The 21,238-nt window shown below is 38.1% G+C and overlaps 1 protein-coding gene across 1 annotated transcript in view; it reads right to left on the bottom strand.

Moving 5' to 3' along the window:
- The window catches only part of TENM2 (teneurin transmembrane protein 2), a 1,404,789-nt gene that overhangs the window by 91,156 nt on the left and 1,292,395 nt on the right, over window positions 1–21,238 (bottom strand). The window contains exons 17-20 of the mRNA XM_040344668.1: window positions 20,772–21,039; window positions 17,334–17,477; window positions 11,506–11,755; window positions 10,075–10,095 (exon numbers count right to left, since the gene is read on the bottom strand). Coding sequence (XP_040200602.1) covers window positions 10,075–10,095; window positions 11,506–11,755; window positions 17,334–17,477; window positions 20,772–21,039 — 683 coding nt within the window. The remainder of the gene's footprint in view (window positions 1–10,074; window positions 10,096–11,505; window positions 11,756–17,333; window positions 17,478–20,771; window positions 21,040–21,238) is intronic.

Here is a 21,238-nt window from a genome sequence, read left to right as displayed (position 1 = left end):
TCCCACTGCCTGAACATTGGAAATACAATGCAAAATGTAAAAATTTATGGACACCATTGTAACAACAACATGACAATATAATATAAGCAAAAACATACATTTCTTCTAATATGAAAAAGTATAGATATTTCCAAGTTTATTCTATTCATGCATAAATATACGTACTTGATGATTTTACAATACATTTTAATTCACATCATATATAATAATAATAATAATAATAATAATAATAATAATTCATAAATCTTATATAATATGAACACAACCATATTATTCTATTCTAACATAAAGTCTCTATTCTAAAGTCTAAAAGTCTCTATTCTAACACAAATTTGTATTAAAAATGTTATATTCCTATCAATATCATTGATATATTTATACAGCAGCTTGGGTTGAGAGGTTTTAGGGGGAGTGCAGAAATCTTTGTATTTGCATTTTGCATCGAAAATGTGCTTATCAGTACATAAGGGGACATTTGATTGCCTCTCGGGGTATCAAGGAGTAATTGAATCATGCTTTCCTGTTTTTTTTTTTACCTTCCTCTGCATCAACTGTGGGTGAAGGATTGTGTATATGGGATTGTATTTTTTATTTTATTTTTTGGTTGAACTAGATGGTGGTCTTTTTTCAACCTGACTAAGGCCCTGTACACACAATCGGTTTATCTGATGAAAATGGACCGATGGACAGTTTTCATCGAACAAACCGATCGTGTGTGGGCCCCATCGTTTTTTTTTCCATCGGTGAAAAAAAATAGAACCTGTTTTAAATTTTTCCTATGGTTAAAAAAACTATAGAAAAAATTGATCGTCTGTGGGGAAGTCTATCGGTCAAAAATCAACGCATGCTCAGAATCAAGTCGACGCATGCATTGAACTTCATTTTTCTCAGCACGTTGTAGTGTTTTACGTCACCGCGTTGGACACGATCGGATTTTTAACCGATGGTGTGTAGGCAAGACTGATGAAAGTCAGCTTCATCGGATATCCGATGAAAAAATCCATCGGATTAGATTCCATCAGATATCCGATCGTGTGTACAGGGCTTTACTATGTGACTATGTAATTTAATTTATTTATACTACACTTTTTTCCTAGGCGACACACCCAATGTTATCTGATCTAAGTAAGAGCTATAAAGTGAGATTTTGTTTCATGGTAGATACATGTTCGGATAAAAATGTTGACATCCTATGTCCATCTTTATTTTTTAGCCCTTTTGGCTTGATAAACAGCAATGCCTTATACACACGATCGTAATTTCCGATGCAAAAAAGTCTGACTACATTTTTTCATCGGATATTCTGACCGTGTGTGGGCCCCATCAGACTTTTTTCTGTCGGAGTTTAGAAATAGAACATGTTTTATTTTTTTCTGATGAAAAAAAGTCCGACTGTCTGTGTGGAACTTTGACAGAGAAAAAAACATGCATGCTCAGAATCAAGTCGACGCATGCTCGGAAGCATTTAACTTCATTTTTCTCGGCTTGTCGTTGTGTTTTACCTCACCGTGTTTTGGACGGTCAGAATTTGGTCTGACAGTGTGTATGCAAGACAGCTTGAATGGAATTCCGATGGAAAATTCCATCAGATTTTATCCCCTCGGAAATTCCGATCGCGTGTACAGGGCATAACAGCACATGAGGAACCTAATATCAGCAGGTAAACATATCCAAAGGAGATACAACTGCACGGCTCTGAAAACAAGTGAAACATCACTATACGGAATTAAGCATGCATTCTTTATACAGTACACCCCTGATCTATAAGATGCAGTTATATTATATGAATGAACATGCAATATTCTTTAATATGCTATACTTAGTTGAAATTACATTTAATTGTCATGTGAGATACAGGAGGGCTTGTAGTGTTTTCATTTATCTAAAAAAGCTAGCTGCCTGGCCCTAACCAAAGTATTAAAAGAAAAGATCAGCATGATGACTATGCAGCTAGACTTGTCAGAAGATGAGGTTTACAGTGGTAACCTCCATGTTTTGGTCCTGACATGTTTCCATTAAAGTAAACTTACAGGCCCGGATTCAGATAGAATTGTCTATCTATGGGCGGGCGTAACGTATCGCAGCCAACGTAACTTAGGGCGCAAGTTCCGTATGCAGAAACAACTTGCGCCCTTAGTTACGGCGGCGTAATGTATGTGTGTTGGCGTAAGCCCGCCTAATTCAAATGGGGATGATGTGGGCGTGTTTTATGTAAATTCACTGTGTCCCCACGTATTTGATGTATTTTATGAACGGCGAATGCCGGCATTGCTTTAGACGTGAGCATAACTTCCGTACAGCCCTATTCGCGAACGACTTCCGCAAACGACGGAAACATCTTAAAAACTCGACGCGGGAACGACGTCCATACTTAACATTAGCTACGCCTCATATATCAGGGGTAACTTTACGCCGGAAAAAGCCTAACGTAAACAACGTAAAAAAATGCGCCGGCCGGACGTACGTTTCTGAATCGGCGTAAATACCTAATTAGCATATTCCTCTTGTAAATATACGGAAGCGCCACCTAGCGGCCAGCGTAAATTTGCAGCCTAAGATACGATGGTGTAAGACACTTACGCCGGTCGGATCTTAGGGAAATCTATGCGTAACTGATTCTATGAATCAGTCGCATAGATACGACGGCCCGCACTCAGAGATACGACGGCGTATCCAGAGATACGCCGTCGTATCTCCTTTCTGAATCCGGGCCTTCATTTTTTTGCCTGCAGTTGGATTTCAGTTAATGTAAAAGAGAAAATCCACTCAGTTGACTTATGGTTGGAGACCTCTACCAAAATGTATCTCTCATAAGACACCAGTATCTATTTCTGTCAGCCATCTGCTAATTCATGAGAAGTGTGAAATCCAATCTTAATCTCTCATCAAATTGCCATTGAAATATAACATTGAACATCTGTGCTTACATCGCTTCATCAAATGCAAACTGTAATTAATTCTACTTGAACTATTTTTTAGTCTTGCTGGTCAGTTGATGGAAAGTTTAGTTAAAGAAACATATGTTGAAGCAGAGGGAAATGGCTATAATTTACTGTTACAGTTACAGTAAATCATTTAAAATCACATCCACTTAAAAAAGACATTCTAAGCGTTCTTCAAATTAGTCTACGCATGCTGCTTAATACTTCAATGTTTTCATATTAAACAACAGACAAGGTTTTATCTGTCAGAAATGTTCAAAGTCTAAGGTGTATGGATAAGAAATCAACTATATATACTGGGCCAGACCCACAAAGAGTTACGTCGGCGTATCTATTGATACGCCGCGTAAGTTCTACGATGCGCCGTCGTATCTTTGTTTTGTATCCACAAAACAAGATACGCCTGAATGTGGGCTAGATCCTACCGACGTACGTCTTAGTACACCGTCGGATCTTAGGTGCATATTTACGCTGGCCGCTAGGTGGCGCTTCCGTTGATTTCCGCGTAGAGTATGCAAATTAGCTAGATACGCCGATTCTCAAACGTACGTCCGCCCGGCGTAATTTTTTAATGTCGTTTACGTAAGGCTTTTTTCGGCGTAACGTTACCCCTGCCTCTATGAGGCTTACGCAATGTTTAGTATGGACGTCGGAACAGCGTAAAATTTTCCGTCGCTTACGTCATTTGCGTAAATCGTTCGCGAATAGGACTTTGCGTAAGTTACGTTCACGTCGAAAGCATTGACTATTTGCGACGTGATTTCGCGCATGCGCACTGGGATACGTCCACGGACGGCGCATGCGCCATTCGTAAAAAGCGTCAATTACATGGGGTCATACTAGATTAACATACAACACGCCCACTCCAAGCCTACTTTGAATTAGGCGGGCTTACGCCGGCAGATTTACGTTACGCCGGCCCACATATGGGAGCAAGTTCTTTGTGGATACCCTACGAGCCACTCTGATTTACGGCGGCGTAGCTCATATGAGATGCGCTACGCCCGTTTTTGTGGATCTGGCCCACTGTGTGTATATCTATCTATCTATCTCTCTGAATTGTCTCTGTGAACACATGTACCGAAAGTAATTAAATTGGACCTGAATATTGATGCAGAGTGATATTCATATCACACAACACTGCATTTCATTGGGACACATTTATCATACCTCTTTGAAAAACTTCACCTTTCAACTCTTTTATTGTAATGTGCTAATTATTTCAAATAGTCAAGAAATCAGGGATTCAGTATTATATTACGTTCATTATTTTCTTTGTATCTGACTAATCATATATGTTCTACAATGTCAAGGAACATAAATCATCATTCTTGGTATTGAAGCTCAAAAGTGTACATAATTGTTCAATGCAGCAACATAGCAACATATTTAAAACTGTTTTCTATAAAACAGGCACATACCATTGTGATGCGACCCATAGATATAATAAGTGATCCATACATCATCTTCACTGTAGCACTCATTTAAATAATCACTGTGATACATGGTACATATATTAGGTAACTAATGACCCTTTATTGTTTATGATAAATAGTGTTTTACTATAAGAATTTACATAACACTGATATCTGATAGTTCATCCAGGTACTTCACAACTATCAAAGCCTTGTGTCCTATTTTTGTAGTCTTGGCACACTTATGGGCCGTACAGACGACCGAACATGTCTGCTGAAACTGGTCCGCGGACCAGTTTCAGCAGACATGTTCGGTCGTGTGTAGGCCCGAGCGTGCAGGATTCCAGCAAACATTTGCCCGCCGGCCCTTTTCCCAGCGGGCAAATATTCCTGGACTTGTTTTAAAACAGCCCGCTGGAATCCTGCCCGCTCGGACATGTTCGGTCGTCTGTACAGACCTACCGTACATGTCCAAGCACCCGCCATCCCTCGCATGCGTCGAATGACTTTGTCGCATGCGTGGAAGCATTTAACTGGCAGGCCCGCCCACGTCGCCGCGTCATCGTCGCGGCGACGGCGCGGACACGCCCCGCGTATTGTTTACGCGCGGATTTCTGTACGATGGTTAGTACAGCCATCGTACAGAAATCCCCGGGCAGACATGTACGGTGAAAACGGTCCGGCGGACCGGTTTCATCGTACATGTTTGCCAGTGTGTACGCGGCCTAAGGCCCCGTACACACGACCAGTTTCCTCGGCAGAATTCAGCTTCCGACCGAGTTTCTGGCTGAATTCTGCCGAGGAAACTGGCCGTGTGTACACTTTCGGCCGAGGAAGCCGACGAGGAGCTCGACGAGGAAATAGAGAACATGTTCTCTATTTCCTCGTTGTTCTATGGGAGCTCTCAGCCCGCCGAGCTCCTTGGCGGCTTCAGTGCTGAACTGGCCGAGGAACTCGATGTGTTTGGCACGTCGAGTTCCTCGGCCGTGTGTATGAGGCCTAAGACTTAAAAAAAAATTAAATGTAATTCCACTTGTTCAGTCAAATTTGAGAAACTTCTACTATATGTTTCTTGTGTGTTCTCACTCACATGTCTAGAATGCCTATTTTTTTTTTAAAGATTTCTTACCTTTAAGAAATCTTTAGATGTGTTTAAGGACATGGTATCTTGGCTGACTGCAAGTTTTTTTGAAACAATGTTGAAGTGAGTCTGACCTCTTAACGTGCGATAAAGAAGTCCAGACTCTAAACCTTTAACCCTTTGTTAGAATAGACAGGGTTCAAATCTAGTTACAATTGAAAATTAAGATCTGCTTGCACAGTACAGACAATGTTAATTATGGCAAACACAGCTGCCTAGTATACTCAGAAGCAAAGAAAGCTACCTAATATTTTTTTATTGCTGAAGGGTCCAGAATAGAACATCATAAAAATGTATTATTATAAGTAATGTGTTTTTTTTTTCTCTCTCCTCCCCCATTTCATGTTTTCCGCTACCTTTAAGAACGATACATGTGAGTGTTGGGCGATGGAATCCAACACTGCCCTTAAACGGGAAGTTAGATGGGGGGGTAAAGATAAAGACGTGGGCTTAATATAAGAGGGAGGGGGGGAAGTGTGAACATATAAGGGGGAGGGGAACAAGAATAGTTAGGGTGAATGACAAATGGGTGTAATGGGGTATCACAATATGTGGAAAACGGGTAATATAGCTCTAGAAGCCTTGTATTATATGCCAATCCCCCTTTTTTTTTTGGTCTTTGGAGTGGTGTGAATGGGCTCTTAGAAGCCCTCTAATTTTTTCACTTATAATTAAGAAGGGTCTACCATCGGGGGGGGGGGGGGTTGGTATTAGGGAGTTTAGGTTCACTAATGTAGGGGCAGTGCTGGAAAAGGTTCAGCACCCACAATAGTATAATGTTGGGGGGGGGGGGGGGAAGTGAGGGGAGGGAATTGTTCCCCCTTTTTTTGTGTTTTTTTTTGTCTGGGGGGGGGGGGTATTGGATGTTAATGTGATGTTTGTTTTGAGATTATGAACATATGTAATATGATGTTATTGATTACGTGTTAAATAAAAAAAAAAATAATAATGAAAAAAAAGTAATGTGTTTAAGACTGTGATCGTATTGTTTGCAAATTTGAAAAATTAGCACTGATCGCTGTATAAATGTCAATGGTCCCAAATTGTGGCAATACCGCTAAAAATTGAGGGTCACTGCCATTGATAGTAAAGCAGTTCCATAAATCTTTCCCATAGTTTGTAAACGCTATAACTGTTGTGTAAACCAATAAATCTACGCTTATTGAATTTTTTTTTTACCAAAAATATGTAGAATAATATATACTGGCCTGAACGGATGAAGAAATTTGTTTTTTAAAAACATTTTTCAGGATATTTTTTTATAGCAAAACGTAAAAAATGATTGTTTTTTTTTTAAATTTTCGCTTTTTTTGTTTATAGCACAAAAAAATTTAAACTGCAGAGGTGATCAAATAGCATCAAAAGAAAGCTATATTTGTATCAAAAAAAGGATGAAAATGTTGTTTGGTTACAGCATTGCATGACCGTGCAATTACTAGTTAAAGGGTCGCAGTGCCAAATTGCAAAAAGTGCTCTGGTCAGGAAGGGGGTAAAACCTACCAGGGCTGAAGTGGTTAAAGATTAGTTTAAAGATATCCTTCGTAAATGTTTTCACGCTGTAGCTTCTTCCATAAATGTTTCCTGATTATTAACCACACATGTCACAATAGTTCTTGTGCCATTTTTACCCACAAGGTGCTTTTAAAGACAGGTAAATCTTTTGGTCTAGAATATAAGTGTGTTTATAGACATTTCTCCAACTGGTCTTTTCTATAGAATTCATGGTTCAGTATGTCAATAATGTCAGTGTATTTGTCAGCTAAATGGAATGCCATCCTAACTCAGTATTACTGTGTCACTTCATCCTGGCGATATATCTCCAATTTCAGGCTAAACTACAGGATAATTACAATCCTGACAGAGTTTAGATTAAAGGTAAGTTAATATCTTGGCAGCAATGAAGAATTGTATACAGAGAAATGGCTATTTTCATGGCACCACAACATAATCTTAATGGGCTTGCCTGCTGTCCATAAAAGCCTATGTAGGGTAGTGATGGGGGGGGGGGGTTGAATTGCAGGACACTAATGAGTAATTGGACACTCCTACTGGAGGACAGGGCTATGATATTCAAGGAAGGAGGGGGCTGCACAAGGGAATTGACTCTCGTAGAGTAGTCAAATTTTCTGTACATTGCAAGTAAATAAAATATAGTTTATGGAATGTGAACAGCAAGAAGGTATTTAAAAAGCTTGAATTTTCTATACTTTAACCTGCAATTTTTAAAGTTGGTGAAGGGGGTATCTTAATATTGGGTGCTGTACATATAAAACTATTTTAATACTCCTTTGTGCATTTTAACAATAATCAGGGTCCAGATATAAATGCTTTTACAGATTCACAGAACTTTCAGCCAAGATTCATATATTTTTCTAATTGGATTCAATAATAAATGAAATAAATGAAACATAGAAAATACAAAGTAACAAACATATATCTTGAAGTCAGAAGTCTGAACAGTGTACACAAACACTGATGAGAACTTTTTAAAGGTTTTTACAGCCTAATGCCCTGTACTCACAATCGGAATTTCCGATGGGATAAAATTCTGATGGAATTTTCCGTCGGAATTCCGTTCAAGCTGTCTTGCATACACACTGTCAGACCAAATAAGTGGTGACATACAACACTACGACGAGCCGAGAAAATGAAGTTCAATGCTTCCGAGAATGCGTCGACTTCTGAGCATGCAAGTTTTTTCCTCCGTCAGAGTTCCACACAGACGATCGAAATTTCCATCAGAAAAAAAATAAAACATGTTCTATTTCTAAACTCCGACGTCAATAAGTCTGATGGGGCCCACACACGGTCGGAATATCTGATGAAAAAATTCCATCTGACTTTTTTCATCGTAAATTACGATCGTGTGTACAAGGCATTAGTTCCCGTTGCTGCTATAATACAAAGCAAGTTCAGGCTTTCATTTTACATCTGGGAAATAATCTTCAGAAGTAGAGGGACAGCTTGTGTTATGTACATCCTGTCTTCTTTGAGTAAGCTTTCTTTGGGGACCTAGCATGCTCAAATTCTACAACTGGTTAAATAATTGCATAAACAGCATTCACTTAAATATAATTTATAATAATAAAAAAGTGGAATTATGCTAAACCATCTGCTGAAAAGTTGAAAGAGTAGTTCTGCAATAATGCCACTAGCCTTTGTTCATTCTTCAATGACCATCAAGCAAGTCAACTTTGTGTCTACCAAATGTATTGACAAAACTATTTTATATTACTGTATATTATATTACCTTGTAAAAGTAGCAGTAAAATTTGTACAGGGCAGTACCTAGCCTGTGCGGAATGCCAAGCTGTGCTTGGGGCCCAGCAAGTCCATCGACTGCAAGCTGCCTACAGAAAACTACAACTATGGGGGGAAATACAAGACCAGTCACTCTGCACAACGAAACAGAGCAACAGTGACTGATCTTTATTAAAGCAGTCAAATACATGAGTTGCTACATGACAAAGGATTCTACAAATCTGGAAGAAACAGGCATAGGAAACAAAGATTCCAATAGCAATACACATGGCATCTCTATTTAGATGATATTTGTTTAGCCTGGTTTTAGGTAGAGGAAGGTCAGAACACAAAGTGAGGGGAAATCTCTCAAAAGGAGCCCTGGACAGCAATAAAACCTGACAGGGGTTCCAACTTTTCCCCACTCTATCCAACACTAGCAAAATAGGTTTTAGGTATATATACATTTTAACTACAATGTTGCTTACATGATTCGATCATTGTTTGTTAGCAGTACCTTTTCTTACATTTCCTTGCATGTTATATTCCTTGACATAAAATATACAATTCTACCACACTGCAAAATCTATTGAATTCCAGCTGTTTTTTTTAAAAAGGGTATTTAAAACCCCAACTCCAAGCTTTCCATATTGTTTGTACAAAGACCTACCTGTAAAAGGTACAGCTCAATATAACCTGTGATCTACAACGACATTCAATGAGCCAAATTTTTCTTACCATCATTTAAACCAAAAAGTTTGTTATTGGTGTAACTTTTAAACTTTTTGCTGTTCATAAATTGACAAAAAAAACATTACCATAATATTATGTAGAAATTATTCACACAGGCAGCAGTACAGCAGTACATATTCTATCTGAGGGGCACTTTGTTTTAGCAAATACATTTCTTACATTACATAGATTCTTTTATACACCGTTTTTTTTTTTAAGTTATTTTTAATCCTTTAGTTTAGAAATTGATTGTCTATATATGTTTATGGAAGAGAATTGCTACTTGGCAGGTTTATATATCTAATAAAAAATACATTTTATGATACATGTACTAGCAGAAATAAATTAATGTGGCTTAGGAATATGGTACATAAATGAAGATGCAAGCTTAAAATTTGAGCTCACATAACAATGAAAAATGACAATGGAAATTGACACAACCTCATAGCTAAAATATAATTAATTATTACACAAGAAGAACATGTGGAAACTGTGGGGCACATTTTCACACTAGAAAAACTTTGCTCAGAAAACTTTTCTTTCAAGAACAATATGGACAGAAAGTATATGAAAGAAAGCACATATTTTAAAGTTATATCCTCACCTATGTTTAAATTCTTTGTTTCTTTGGCAAGAAATACAGATGACAAAATGAAAAGGAGAGAAAAAGAGAGAAAATATATTAACATCTACATATTTGATTGAACAGTTCTCATAATGTACACATTACGGCTAAAAATTGTTTTTAGGTTAAGCAGGCAGATCATAGTTTCTCTTTATTCAACATCAGAGTTCCTATTTTAGTGGTCTTATGTAGTTAATGGAAACTACCTGTTCTTACTGCTTTGTCAATATCATTATTATTTGTACCACCTAATAAACTGTCTCTTAAAATTATATTAAAGTACATTTTATTTTAATAACAAACATGTTATACATACCTGCTCTGTGCAGTGTTTTTGCACAGAGCAGGCGGATCTTCCTCTTCTCAGGTCCCCTGCCGATGCTCTTGGCCCCTCCCTCCTGCCAAGTGCCTTCAGAGCAAGCAGCTTGCAATGGGGGTACCCAAGCAGGCTTGCTCCTGAGCCATGGCTCTGCATTTCCATTGACACACCACGTCTCAGCTGCCCTCTCCTTATTGGCTCACTGGCTGCGATTCACAGCAGTGGGAGCCAATGTCTCCCGCTGCTGTCTTAGCCAACGAGGAGAGAGAGTGCCCAGAGAGCTGAGGCTCTTGTGAACATTGTTGGAGGAAGATCAGACTCAGGTAAGTATTAGGGTGGTTTGGGGATTGCTACACAGATAAGGTTTTTTACTTTTATGCATAGAATGCATGAAGGTAAAAAACCTTCAGCCTTAAAAAACACTTTAATTATAACAGTGGCTAATATATATTGGTGTCTGAAAAATGTCTTGGAAATTGGATGATAACAAAGGAAAAACAATAAAAATAATAAATCTTCAAAGGCATAAAATGACATTTAATCCTGAAGAGGGCAACGCAGAATAAACAAGCAACACAAATCATGTACAGCAAGTAAATGTGCTGTACATTTAAAGGATTGTCTTCTGACAAAGATAAATGTCATTCTTAGTCCAGAGGACATTAGCAGAGCTCAAAACATCTGTTCAAAGTGTCACTTTCTCCTTCACTGATGAAGAGGCCAGTAACACATTGCTCTTCAATACACCAAAGGACTCCCCATCTGTAGAAATACCCTTTGTAAGTCTTTCAGTGAAAAAATGTGGTATTTATTGAAGGCCATATTCATATTAAAAAAGAAATACAGTCTTTTTTTTGTAACTTACACTTTTAAACTATATTAGGTGATAAGTTATCTTTTTCAATATTGCTCATGCAAACAGTTTGGACAAACACATAATTACAATGCTTCACTGTCTAAAATAATTTTGTGTGTGACAAACTAGAACATTTGTGGTTTTGAGTTGTGTCAGGTCAACTATAAAATTCATATTAATAAAAGCATGCTGCCTGACATTCCAGCTAACTTTTATGTCAAGATAAAAATCTCACCGAAGTTCCAAAATACTGGTGACATTTCTGGAGGGGAAGATGCGTCGTATGAAATTAAAATCTCCCACGAAGAGGCTTCCATCAATTCCAACTGCAAGAGCCACCGGAGCCAAAAGCTTGTTACCTTCAGCGAGGCCATTGCAGCTGGGGCAAGAGATACTTCTTCTACGCCCGTTACCCATAATGCTCATGATTACAGCAGGTTGTTGTGAAAGAAACAGATTTTCTCCACTGCCTTTATGCAGAATACCTAGCAAAATACTTTGCAATTAGTATATTAATAAGGAGTGAACCAACTTATTCAGCTTAATGTACAACTAAACATCCTCTTCCCTTTCCTTATGCTGTTATCCCGGACAGTTTATCGTTCTTAAAGTCAATCTGTAGGCATATGGCTAAATGCACAACTAATACATATATATATATATATATATATATATATATATATATATATATATATATATATATATATAAAAATAATATATAATATATATAATACACTGAGCAAAATTATAAACGCAACACTTTTGTGTTTGCCCCTTTTTATCATGAGCTGGATTTAAAGATCTACAACTTTTTCTATGTACACAAAAGGCCGATTTCTCTTAAACACTGTTCACAAATCTGTCTAAATCTGTGTTAGTGAGCACTTCTCCTTTGCCGAGATAAACCATCCACCTCAAAGGTGTGGCATATCAAGATGGTCATTAGACAGCATGATTATTGCACAGGTGTGCCTTAGGCTGACCACAATAACACAATAAAAGACCACTGTAAAATGTGCAGTTTTATCACACAGCACAATGCCACAGATGTCTGAACCTGATCAACTCTATGCAAAGGAGATGTGCTGCACTGCGTGAGGCAAATGGTGGTCACACCAGATACTGACTGGTTTTCGGACCCCCCGGACCCCCCAATACAGTAAAACTGCACATTTTAAAGTGGCCTTTTATTGTGGCCAGCCTAAGGCACACCCATGCAATAATCATGCTGTCTAATCAGCATCTTGATATGCCACACCTGTGAGGTGGATGGATTATCTCGGCAAAGGAGAAGTGCTCACTAACACAGATTTAGACAGATTTGTGGACAATATTTGAGAGAAATAGGTCTTTTGTGTACATAGAAAAAGTCATAGATCTTTGAGTTCAGCTCATGATAAATAGGGGAATACACAAAAGTGTTGTGTTTATAATCTTGCACAGTGTATATATAAATATACAATTTGGTTGCTTCCTAAGTCCCAGCCTGTGACTGGACAGTTAGCCCAAACTGTACACCTATGTTAAGGACCATTCTCACTGGAATGCATGGGGTGCACAGGTGTTTCATGCAGCTGCATGCAGGCAACCTGTCCAAATAAATGATAGGTGGCTGGCTGCGCGGATCTCCAAGTGCTTTCAGGAGTAAACATCTATGCAGGTTCAATGCACTGATCAGAAGACAGTATATCTGTGTTCTGATCTGTGCATCAAACCCCCACAGATGTACAGTTGGGGATGGACTTGGAGATGCAGGTCTGTGCAACCAGCTACCTGTCACTTATTTGAAAAAGCTACCGGCACGCAATTGCATGGAACACCTGTACATTTCATGTGCCTGAGGACGGATGTTTTTACAGGTGCACAGATTGATATGCTCATGCAAATGAGAGCTAAAGGAGCAACAACAAGCTAATGAACTCTCTTCTTCTGTCAGCATGTTTCATTTCTGCAATACATTTCACATGACTAGTATTTCCCCTGCCTTTTGTATTCAGAGTTCTGTGCATTGAATTACAAATGGCTAATATCTAGTCAAATCTCATTTTTTAAAGGGGAACTCCCCCTATTACTAGACTAGATCACTAGTTAACAATAAAGACACAACAGAAAGCTCCTGGCAGCAAAAGGAAAAGTAGCAAGAAGTGAGATTGCATGGTGAATTGATTCCTTAATCTGGCATCACTCTGAGACTAATCCGTTTTGGGTTTAACTAACTTCTGACAATATTGTGTTCCACAATCATCTAAGAAACAGACTCCACAATTCAGGAGGACCTCCAGATTAAAGAAGGTGCACTGGAGTGCAGTAAATTACCCTTTACCAGAATAGGGTTTACCCATAGTATTCAATCAGTCTTTAGGCCCCTTTCACACTGGGACGGGAGGTGCGTTGGCAGTAAAGCACCGCTATTTTTAGCAGCGCTTTACCGCCAATCAAATAAAGTTATTCGGCCGCTAGAGGGGGCGGTTTAACCCCACTAGCAGCCGAGAAAGGGTTAAAAATGCCGCAAAGCGCCTCTGCAAAGGTGCATTGCCGGCAGTATAGCCGCAGTGTCCCATTGATTTTAATGGGTGGGAGCGGTGGAGGAGCGGTATACACACCGCGATTTTCACCGATCCAAAGATGCAGCTAGCAGGACTTTTTTTACCGTCCTGCTAGTGCACCACTACAGTGTGAAAGCCCCCGGGTTTTCACACTGGAGGGAGACACAGCAGTCAGTTTGCAGGCGCTATTGCACCTGCAAACCGCTCCAGTGTGAAAAGGGTCTAAGCGTTAATTTAGATTTGTTCTCATATACTGTAAATGGTAAAATCAAATTAACAACAGTATAACAATTCCAAACAGCCTAACAAATATATCAAGCCAAACATTTTTTTTTTCATTTTGGAATGAATATTGAATATTGAGTAAAACTCCTGCAAGGTCTTTTTTTAGCAGTATCTGTCCCATTTGAGAGATTTTTGCTTTACTTTCTGTCCTGTAGAGACAACAAGATATAAATCCCCTTTCAGACAATTGTCGACAGAACAATTGTCCCCTTAGGAAGATTTCCCGTCTATTCCTTTTCTGGTAATAAAATAAAATTCTGGAATTTTCTTTACTTTCAGTCCAGGTGAAAGTGGGTCACCAAGACAAATTGAGAGAGTAAAGCTACCCAACAGGGACAAAGACAGCCAGAAAAAAACAACTCTTCACACTATTAAAAAAAGGGTTTTGAGTTTACATATGTTAATCATAAACACAATTTATACAAAAGAAATCATCCAACCAAATGCCCAATTACAATTTTGTAATGATACGATAAACTGGTAACCATCCTGAGAGTTTATACACAGATTTACGATAGGAATAAAAGCACTTTGAAAATAATGTCCTCTGTCAAAACACTGGGGAAGTAAATTAACACCTAAATGTCACTTACAATCCAATAAGTATAGCTATATCCACCAGCTACTACTCAAACCTCCATAAAGCCACAATTATACTTGACACCATTACATTAATATGTCATGAGTGAACACTACAATGTCTGACTTTACAGTATTTCAACGGTTAAGACTAGAATAATATAATACTGCACATAATTAGTTGAACTGTCTGTCTAGAGATAAAATTAAAGTGGAGGAATGGTGTTTGCAGCCTGGTAGTTTGGAATTAGCATGGCAAACACAGATACAGAGTTAGTAGTTTAATTTTTTTCCCATAATTCTAGTTTTAAAAGTGGAAGTAAATTTCTGTCAAGCCTAGATGTTAAGAGAACTTCAAAAACTGCAATAACAGTACACAAAATGTAAGTATTTTAAAAGCTTCTTGCAGCGTCATTCCTGTCCATAAACATTTTTTTTCTGCTTGCAAACTGCCTCTAAACTTTGAAACAGAGGTGTATCAAATACTGGAAGAAGCATACTAGTCTGTAAATGTTTCACTACCTGAAGTGTATTTGGATGGAATTGTGCAAATTCTTGGTAGATCAAACACTAAAGCCTCGTACACACGACCGTTTTCCTCTGCAAAATCCATTAAGAGAAATGCTGGCAGAGCATTTTTGTAGAGAAAAACGGGTGTATTTTTTTTTCTCAAGAAAACTGTTGTGGATCTCAACAATAAAAAAAGAGAACATGCTCTCTTTTTTCTCATCGGGAGTCTCAATTTCCTCATCGTGTTTCTCGTCGGGCTGGTTTACGACGAGAAACACGTTCGTGTGTATGCTTAGAAACCCGCGCATGCTCAGAATAAAGTATGAGACGGGAGCGCACCTTCGGTAAAAGTAGAGTTCGTAATGGAGATAGCACATTCGTCACGCTGTAACAGACTGAAAAGTGTGAATTGTCTCTCACCAAACTTTAACTTAACACACAGTACCACAAGATTAGCAAAAGCAGCCCCAAGGGTGGCGCCAGTGGAATTGAACTTCCCCTTTATAGTGCTGTCGTACGTGTTGAACATCACCGCGTTTCAGAACGACGAGATTTTGTCTTGACAGTGTGTATGCAAGGAAAGCTTGACAAGATTCTCGTCAAGCTTGACAAGAACCTCGTTGAGGAAAACAATGTTTATTTTACGACGAGATTCTCGGTCGTGTGTACGAGGTTTAATACTAAAGAGCAAAGGATCAAGAACCCTAGGTTATAATTGTTCAGGGTGATAAAAATCCTAAGTCCAAAGGTCCTGTATGAAATTCAGATATTAACTGTGATGGGCTGCTGCTTGTACTAGCACTATTTTCACTGAAACAACTGTTGGTGTAAATATGTGTAAATTGGCATGGACAAATAAGAAAAAGCTCATAAGAAGAGAGGAAATATGTATCCAAATTATTGGATCAGTTATAGGACAATTCCAACCTGTGATATTATTGCTGACCTTTTTACTAAGCCTAATTAATTTTGTAACTAGCAAGTTTAAGTTTGGCTAAGCTCCTGAGAAAGCATTATCAATCATTGTTATAAATATTGTATGTGCTATTGTAAGATTGCTGTTCTTTACCTCAGTGTGACACTAGCCGGCGTACTTTCAAATTACCCCGTCGTATCTCTGTTTTGAATCCTCAAAACAAGATACGACGGCATCTGGGTTAGATCCGACAGGTGTACGTCTTCGTACGCCTTAGGATCTAAGATGCAATTCTTCGGCGTCCGCTGGGTGGCGTTCACATCGTTTTCCGCATCGAGTATGCAAATTAGCTATTTCCGACGACCCACGAACATACGAGCGGCCGTCGCATTCTTTTACGTCGTCTCTAGTCGGCTTTTTCCGGCGCATAGTTAAAGCTGCTATTTCGTCGCGTATAGTTAAACCTGCTATGTTAAGTATGGCCGTCGTTCCCGCATTTAATTTCAATTTTTTTTTTCGTTTGCGTAAGTCGTCCGTGAATCGGGATGGATGTAATTCACGTCTATGTTAAAAAAAATGACGTCCTTGCGACGTCATTTAGCGCAATGCACGGTGGGAAATTTAGAAACGGAGCATGCGCAGTTCGTTCGGCGCGGGGATGCGCTTCATTTAAATGAAACACGCCCCCTACTCGCCGCATTTGAATTCCGTGCCATTACACCGCTTGAGATACACTACGCCGCCGTAACTTACAGCGCAAATTCTTTATGGACTCGATTTAAAGCCAGGTAAGGTACGGCGGCGTAGCGTATCTCAGATACGATGCCCCGGGGCAGATCTTTGTGGATCTGCCCCTAAATGTACGCTGCTTCTGCCATATATTGGTCCAGGCTTAACTTCAGCTAATGGAGTATGGGGTAATTTTTCATAGGCAGTATAAATAGATAGGTTGGGTAAGACCCAGAAAAAAACACTACCTGAGATCTCTGAATGGATGATCCAAGGCTCCTTATTGGCTAGCTACGATCTTATATAATTTATACATTTTATACAGTGCATTCATTCTTGTACAATGAGAATGGTATGTTTTTTGTTTCCTAGTTAACAATCTTTGCCTTGTTGTGTGATGAAACAAGCCTTAATATCAGTAATTCCTTTGATGCTTTTGACAAGCTGTTGTGATGTTGGATTACAACCCAAGTGCTCACTTATAGAATTTATACTTACCACTTTTTACATTTAATATGTGGTGTTTATCTAATGACCAGCCTCCAAGGTTCGAGGGATCCAACTCATACCCTTGTAATGCTGCTGTCCTCTTTTCCCATAATATAAGGCCAAGGCAAGTTTCATACTCAAAGCCTACAGACACTGAAATAAAGAGGCAAGATGTAAAGCATTATGTTTTTCTATGAGGATAGAAGAAACATTGCTATAAAATATCTAAAACATAAATAAGAAATGCACACTATCGATATGTAAGATATATTAGCAAAAGTCTAATGCTTTAGGTAATTATTAAAAATTACCAAATATATATGGTTTTTGAAAAAGCGGTATTAGCAATGTAGGCTAATACATAAGTGAAAACATTCTGAATAATATAGAACATACCATATAAATCAGAACACTTTGAATAATAGAGGCCTGTCGCTACATTTTTTTCTTCTGTACGCTTATGGTTTAATAGTTCATCTTTTTTCTATCGCTTAGAACATTTGCAGCATGTTGATAAATGATGCTATCTGTTCTTTGTACTTTTGTATTCTTTACAAGCTGATGCTCTGAATCCAAGATTTGTAAAGAGATCTAATAGCAATTTCAGAGGTTTTAACATCATAAATATATATCTTAATTCATTTTGCTTTCCAATTAATTTGTGAGGCTATAATTTGGAGATGCTCTTTTCCCAAAGGTCTTAAGTGGAATTTTACAATAATATCTTGTTAGCAATGTCAGGTTGGAATAAGCCATGAACAGCTTTGTTGTGTTGATAATAATAAAATTAGACATGAGTGAGAGACTAATAAGGAATTTTCAATAATTAGGGTGATGATTAAACAAACTCGTCAGTGCTTGCAAATTTTCACTTGCTCATTTTTGTCATAGCTTGGACTTTGCTCGGGAAAAATAAAACTGCTAACTGAATTCAAAACATGGCAACTTTCCAGAGAATGAATATTGGCAATAGAGATAGTCCATAGCAAAAATAAAAATCAATGTGGGACTGTGGCAACAGCGCACACTAAGTGAGAATTGGTTGTCACCATTATTTTTATTTTTTATTAACAAACATACTGGGGTTGATTTACTAAAAAAAGAGTGCAAAATCTGGTGCAGCTGTGCATGGTAGCCAATCAGTTTTACTAAATCAACCCCACTGTATATATCACGGTATGACATTAAAGCATTACCGTGATCAGCCATTGTGGATGTATTTGTACTAAAACAAGAAAGTAACAGACAGCAGTTTGTCTTAACAGGGACATACTCTGGACACTATCACACACATCAAAACAAAAACGGTGGATATCTTTTACTAACTACTGTGCTAAATATTCTATAATATCCATTAATATAAAAGTGATAGGCTTTCTTCTATTCCTAAAAAGTAAATATATTTTTTAAAGTTTGCTTAACCAAGCTGCAAAATCAACCTGTTGCATATCCTCTGAGGGCGACACAGACAGCAAAAAATTATCTGATAGGGAATTTAAACAAATGTTTTGGGTATACATACACTCTAGGGTTTAAAAAAGATTGAAGTTAAGTTCAACTTCTCACAGTTTTTTCAGCTTTGGTCATTGAATGTCTAATTGTGCAAAACTAATTCTTTGGTTTATGTTGGTGACAATAGCCCAGATAGCAAGCAATTGTGCTGCACATTTTAAAATGACTTGCTAAGCTATTGCTAGACTTGCCAGGCTTCACACGTTTGTTGCACAATTGCAGCAGATCCGCATTGCAGGTCTCCAGATCAACTTTCTTTGCAAATATTCTGCAAGTCTGCTGCAAGTTCTGGTTCAGTTATGTTGTGCAATAGTCATCCCACCACAGGGGTCACTGTGGCTGAATTTTCATGCTGTAGACTTGTGGAGCTCTTCCTGTAGACTCACCACTGCAACTTTGCTCGTATTAGAGACATGCAAATTTGCTACAAATTGGAAAAGTGTTGATTAGAACTTGTGCTTCAAGTGCTCTACTAGTGTACAACTTGCCAGTGCAAATGTGCAGCAAGTTAAAAGACTTACAATTCAACACTGCCACAAATTTGTGGCAAGTTATCCTTGCTATCTGTGAGGTGGCTTGAAAATGAGATTACAAAAACATTGAGTGATATTAAGCAATATTATATTAGTATAAGTAATTAGATACAAACAATCCTATAATAGTACATTTTCCTGCATCAGGTCATCAGGTACGTGACCTTTAAGGAATGCCATCGGCCAAGTAAAGAAAACAGACTGGATGAATAAACACATCACTGTCTATTTTTCTTATTTCCACGATGTACAATGATTTGTATAGATTTCTTTTGACAAACTTGTATATGAGCATTCATTTTCTCTGAGTTTATTTATATTATTTTTATTTATTATAAAATTTGTCATAATAGTTACCTTTAGCTAGTGCTACTGCCTTTGTGGCAATGTCTCATAGCAACCAGGAAACATAGTGAATTGGTCTGGGAATGTGATGGTGCTATCAGAGTACCTCAATGCTGTGTACTGCTAACTATATACCATTGCACCTTTATTACTGAACACTTTTAAATTAGTACCACATTTCCCAACATCTGAATATAGAAAGGTTAGCGCCAGGAGCATAATCTAGTATCATATGCATACTTGTTAGAGACATATTATTAGGCAGAATTATGTATTGATCAGGATATTCACTTGTCAGGTGGGTATATGACATCATGATGATGTCATTGGTGGGTTGCACTTCATTTGTGATTAGTTCCCATGGAGTCTGTGTGACTTTGTACAATAATTATTGTTTTTTTGAACAGTGCAAACCTTTGTTCATTTCATGCATTCATTTTAAATATCTGATGTAAGGAGTGAATTGGACGAAGGTTTATTTAATCCCACTGGTAGCTTTAAAAAACTTCACAGCACTAGCATTTTCTCAAAACAGACTGTGTGTGAGAGAAAGGGAAAAGGGGATCCAGCATTACAAGCAAGGGTGTTCCAGGATCACACCAATTTACACACAAAAGTATCAATATCAATGCAAAGGTAGGATTTCCCACCTAGAACTGATTAAATTGATAAATGCATAAACATCACTGTGAAACACAGCTGAAACTAAAAAGATTTAGCTATTCTAGAGACAGTAACCATGATTTCAGAGAAAACATGTAATAGGTTAGGCTGGTAATGATAGCAACCAACAACTCAATATATTTATATTTCAATATTCTACATGCATCATGTACCAACATAGATTAATATATATAAAGAATTTATCCCGATGGACCATTTATCAAGCAGGATATTAAAATGGTAGTATATAGAGGGTTGCTGGTTTGATTAATGTGGGCATAGCAGCCATAATTCTCCTCCTTTCAGTGTACCTTTATCACTCTCCATGTTCATGATGCTGTAAACATGTTGTAAATTCTACAATATAAAACTATACAGAGCAAACCAAACTCACCTACAGCATCTGACAGTCCATACACCCTCTGACCGTAAGCATCACTTTTGTCCCAGACAAATGTATAAGCTAAATTTGGTGAAGCCTGGAAGGTCTTCTGGAACAGATGTCCTTCAACAGCCACCATCAAATGGACTTTGATAAGATTAACAGGAACCACAGACTGGGTCATTGTGATTTTTAACAGGGACTTGTATCCAGGGGTTCGAGAACTCAAATAGCAAAGTCGTAGGTTTGAGCCTGGCATCTCTATCTCTTCATGGAGAACCTAAGAATAAAAGAGAACATTCAATATGAAGCTTCTCAAAAAACAACACTTTTTACATTACTATTCATATACTGAAACATGTGTATAAGCAGTGCCACAATTAAAATATCACACTGATACAGGCTCACTTGCTTTCGCTTGTAAAAGCTGATTTGTATTTAAATTAAATGACATTTGTCATAACAGCCTTGTATTTTCT

This window comes from Rana temporaria, chromosome 3 (assembly GCF_905171775.1).
Source record: "Rana temporaria chromosome 3, aRanTem1.1, whole genome shotgun sequence".
Taxonomy (NCBI): Eukaryota; Metazoa; Chordata; class Amphibia; order Anura; family Ranidae; genus Rana; species Rana temporaria.
This window is presented reverse-complemented; position numbering and strand designations above follow the sequence as displayed.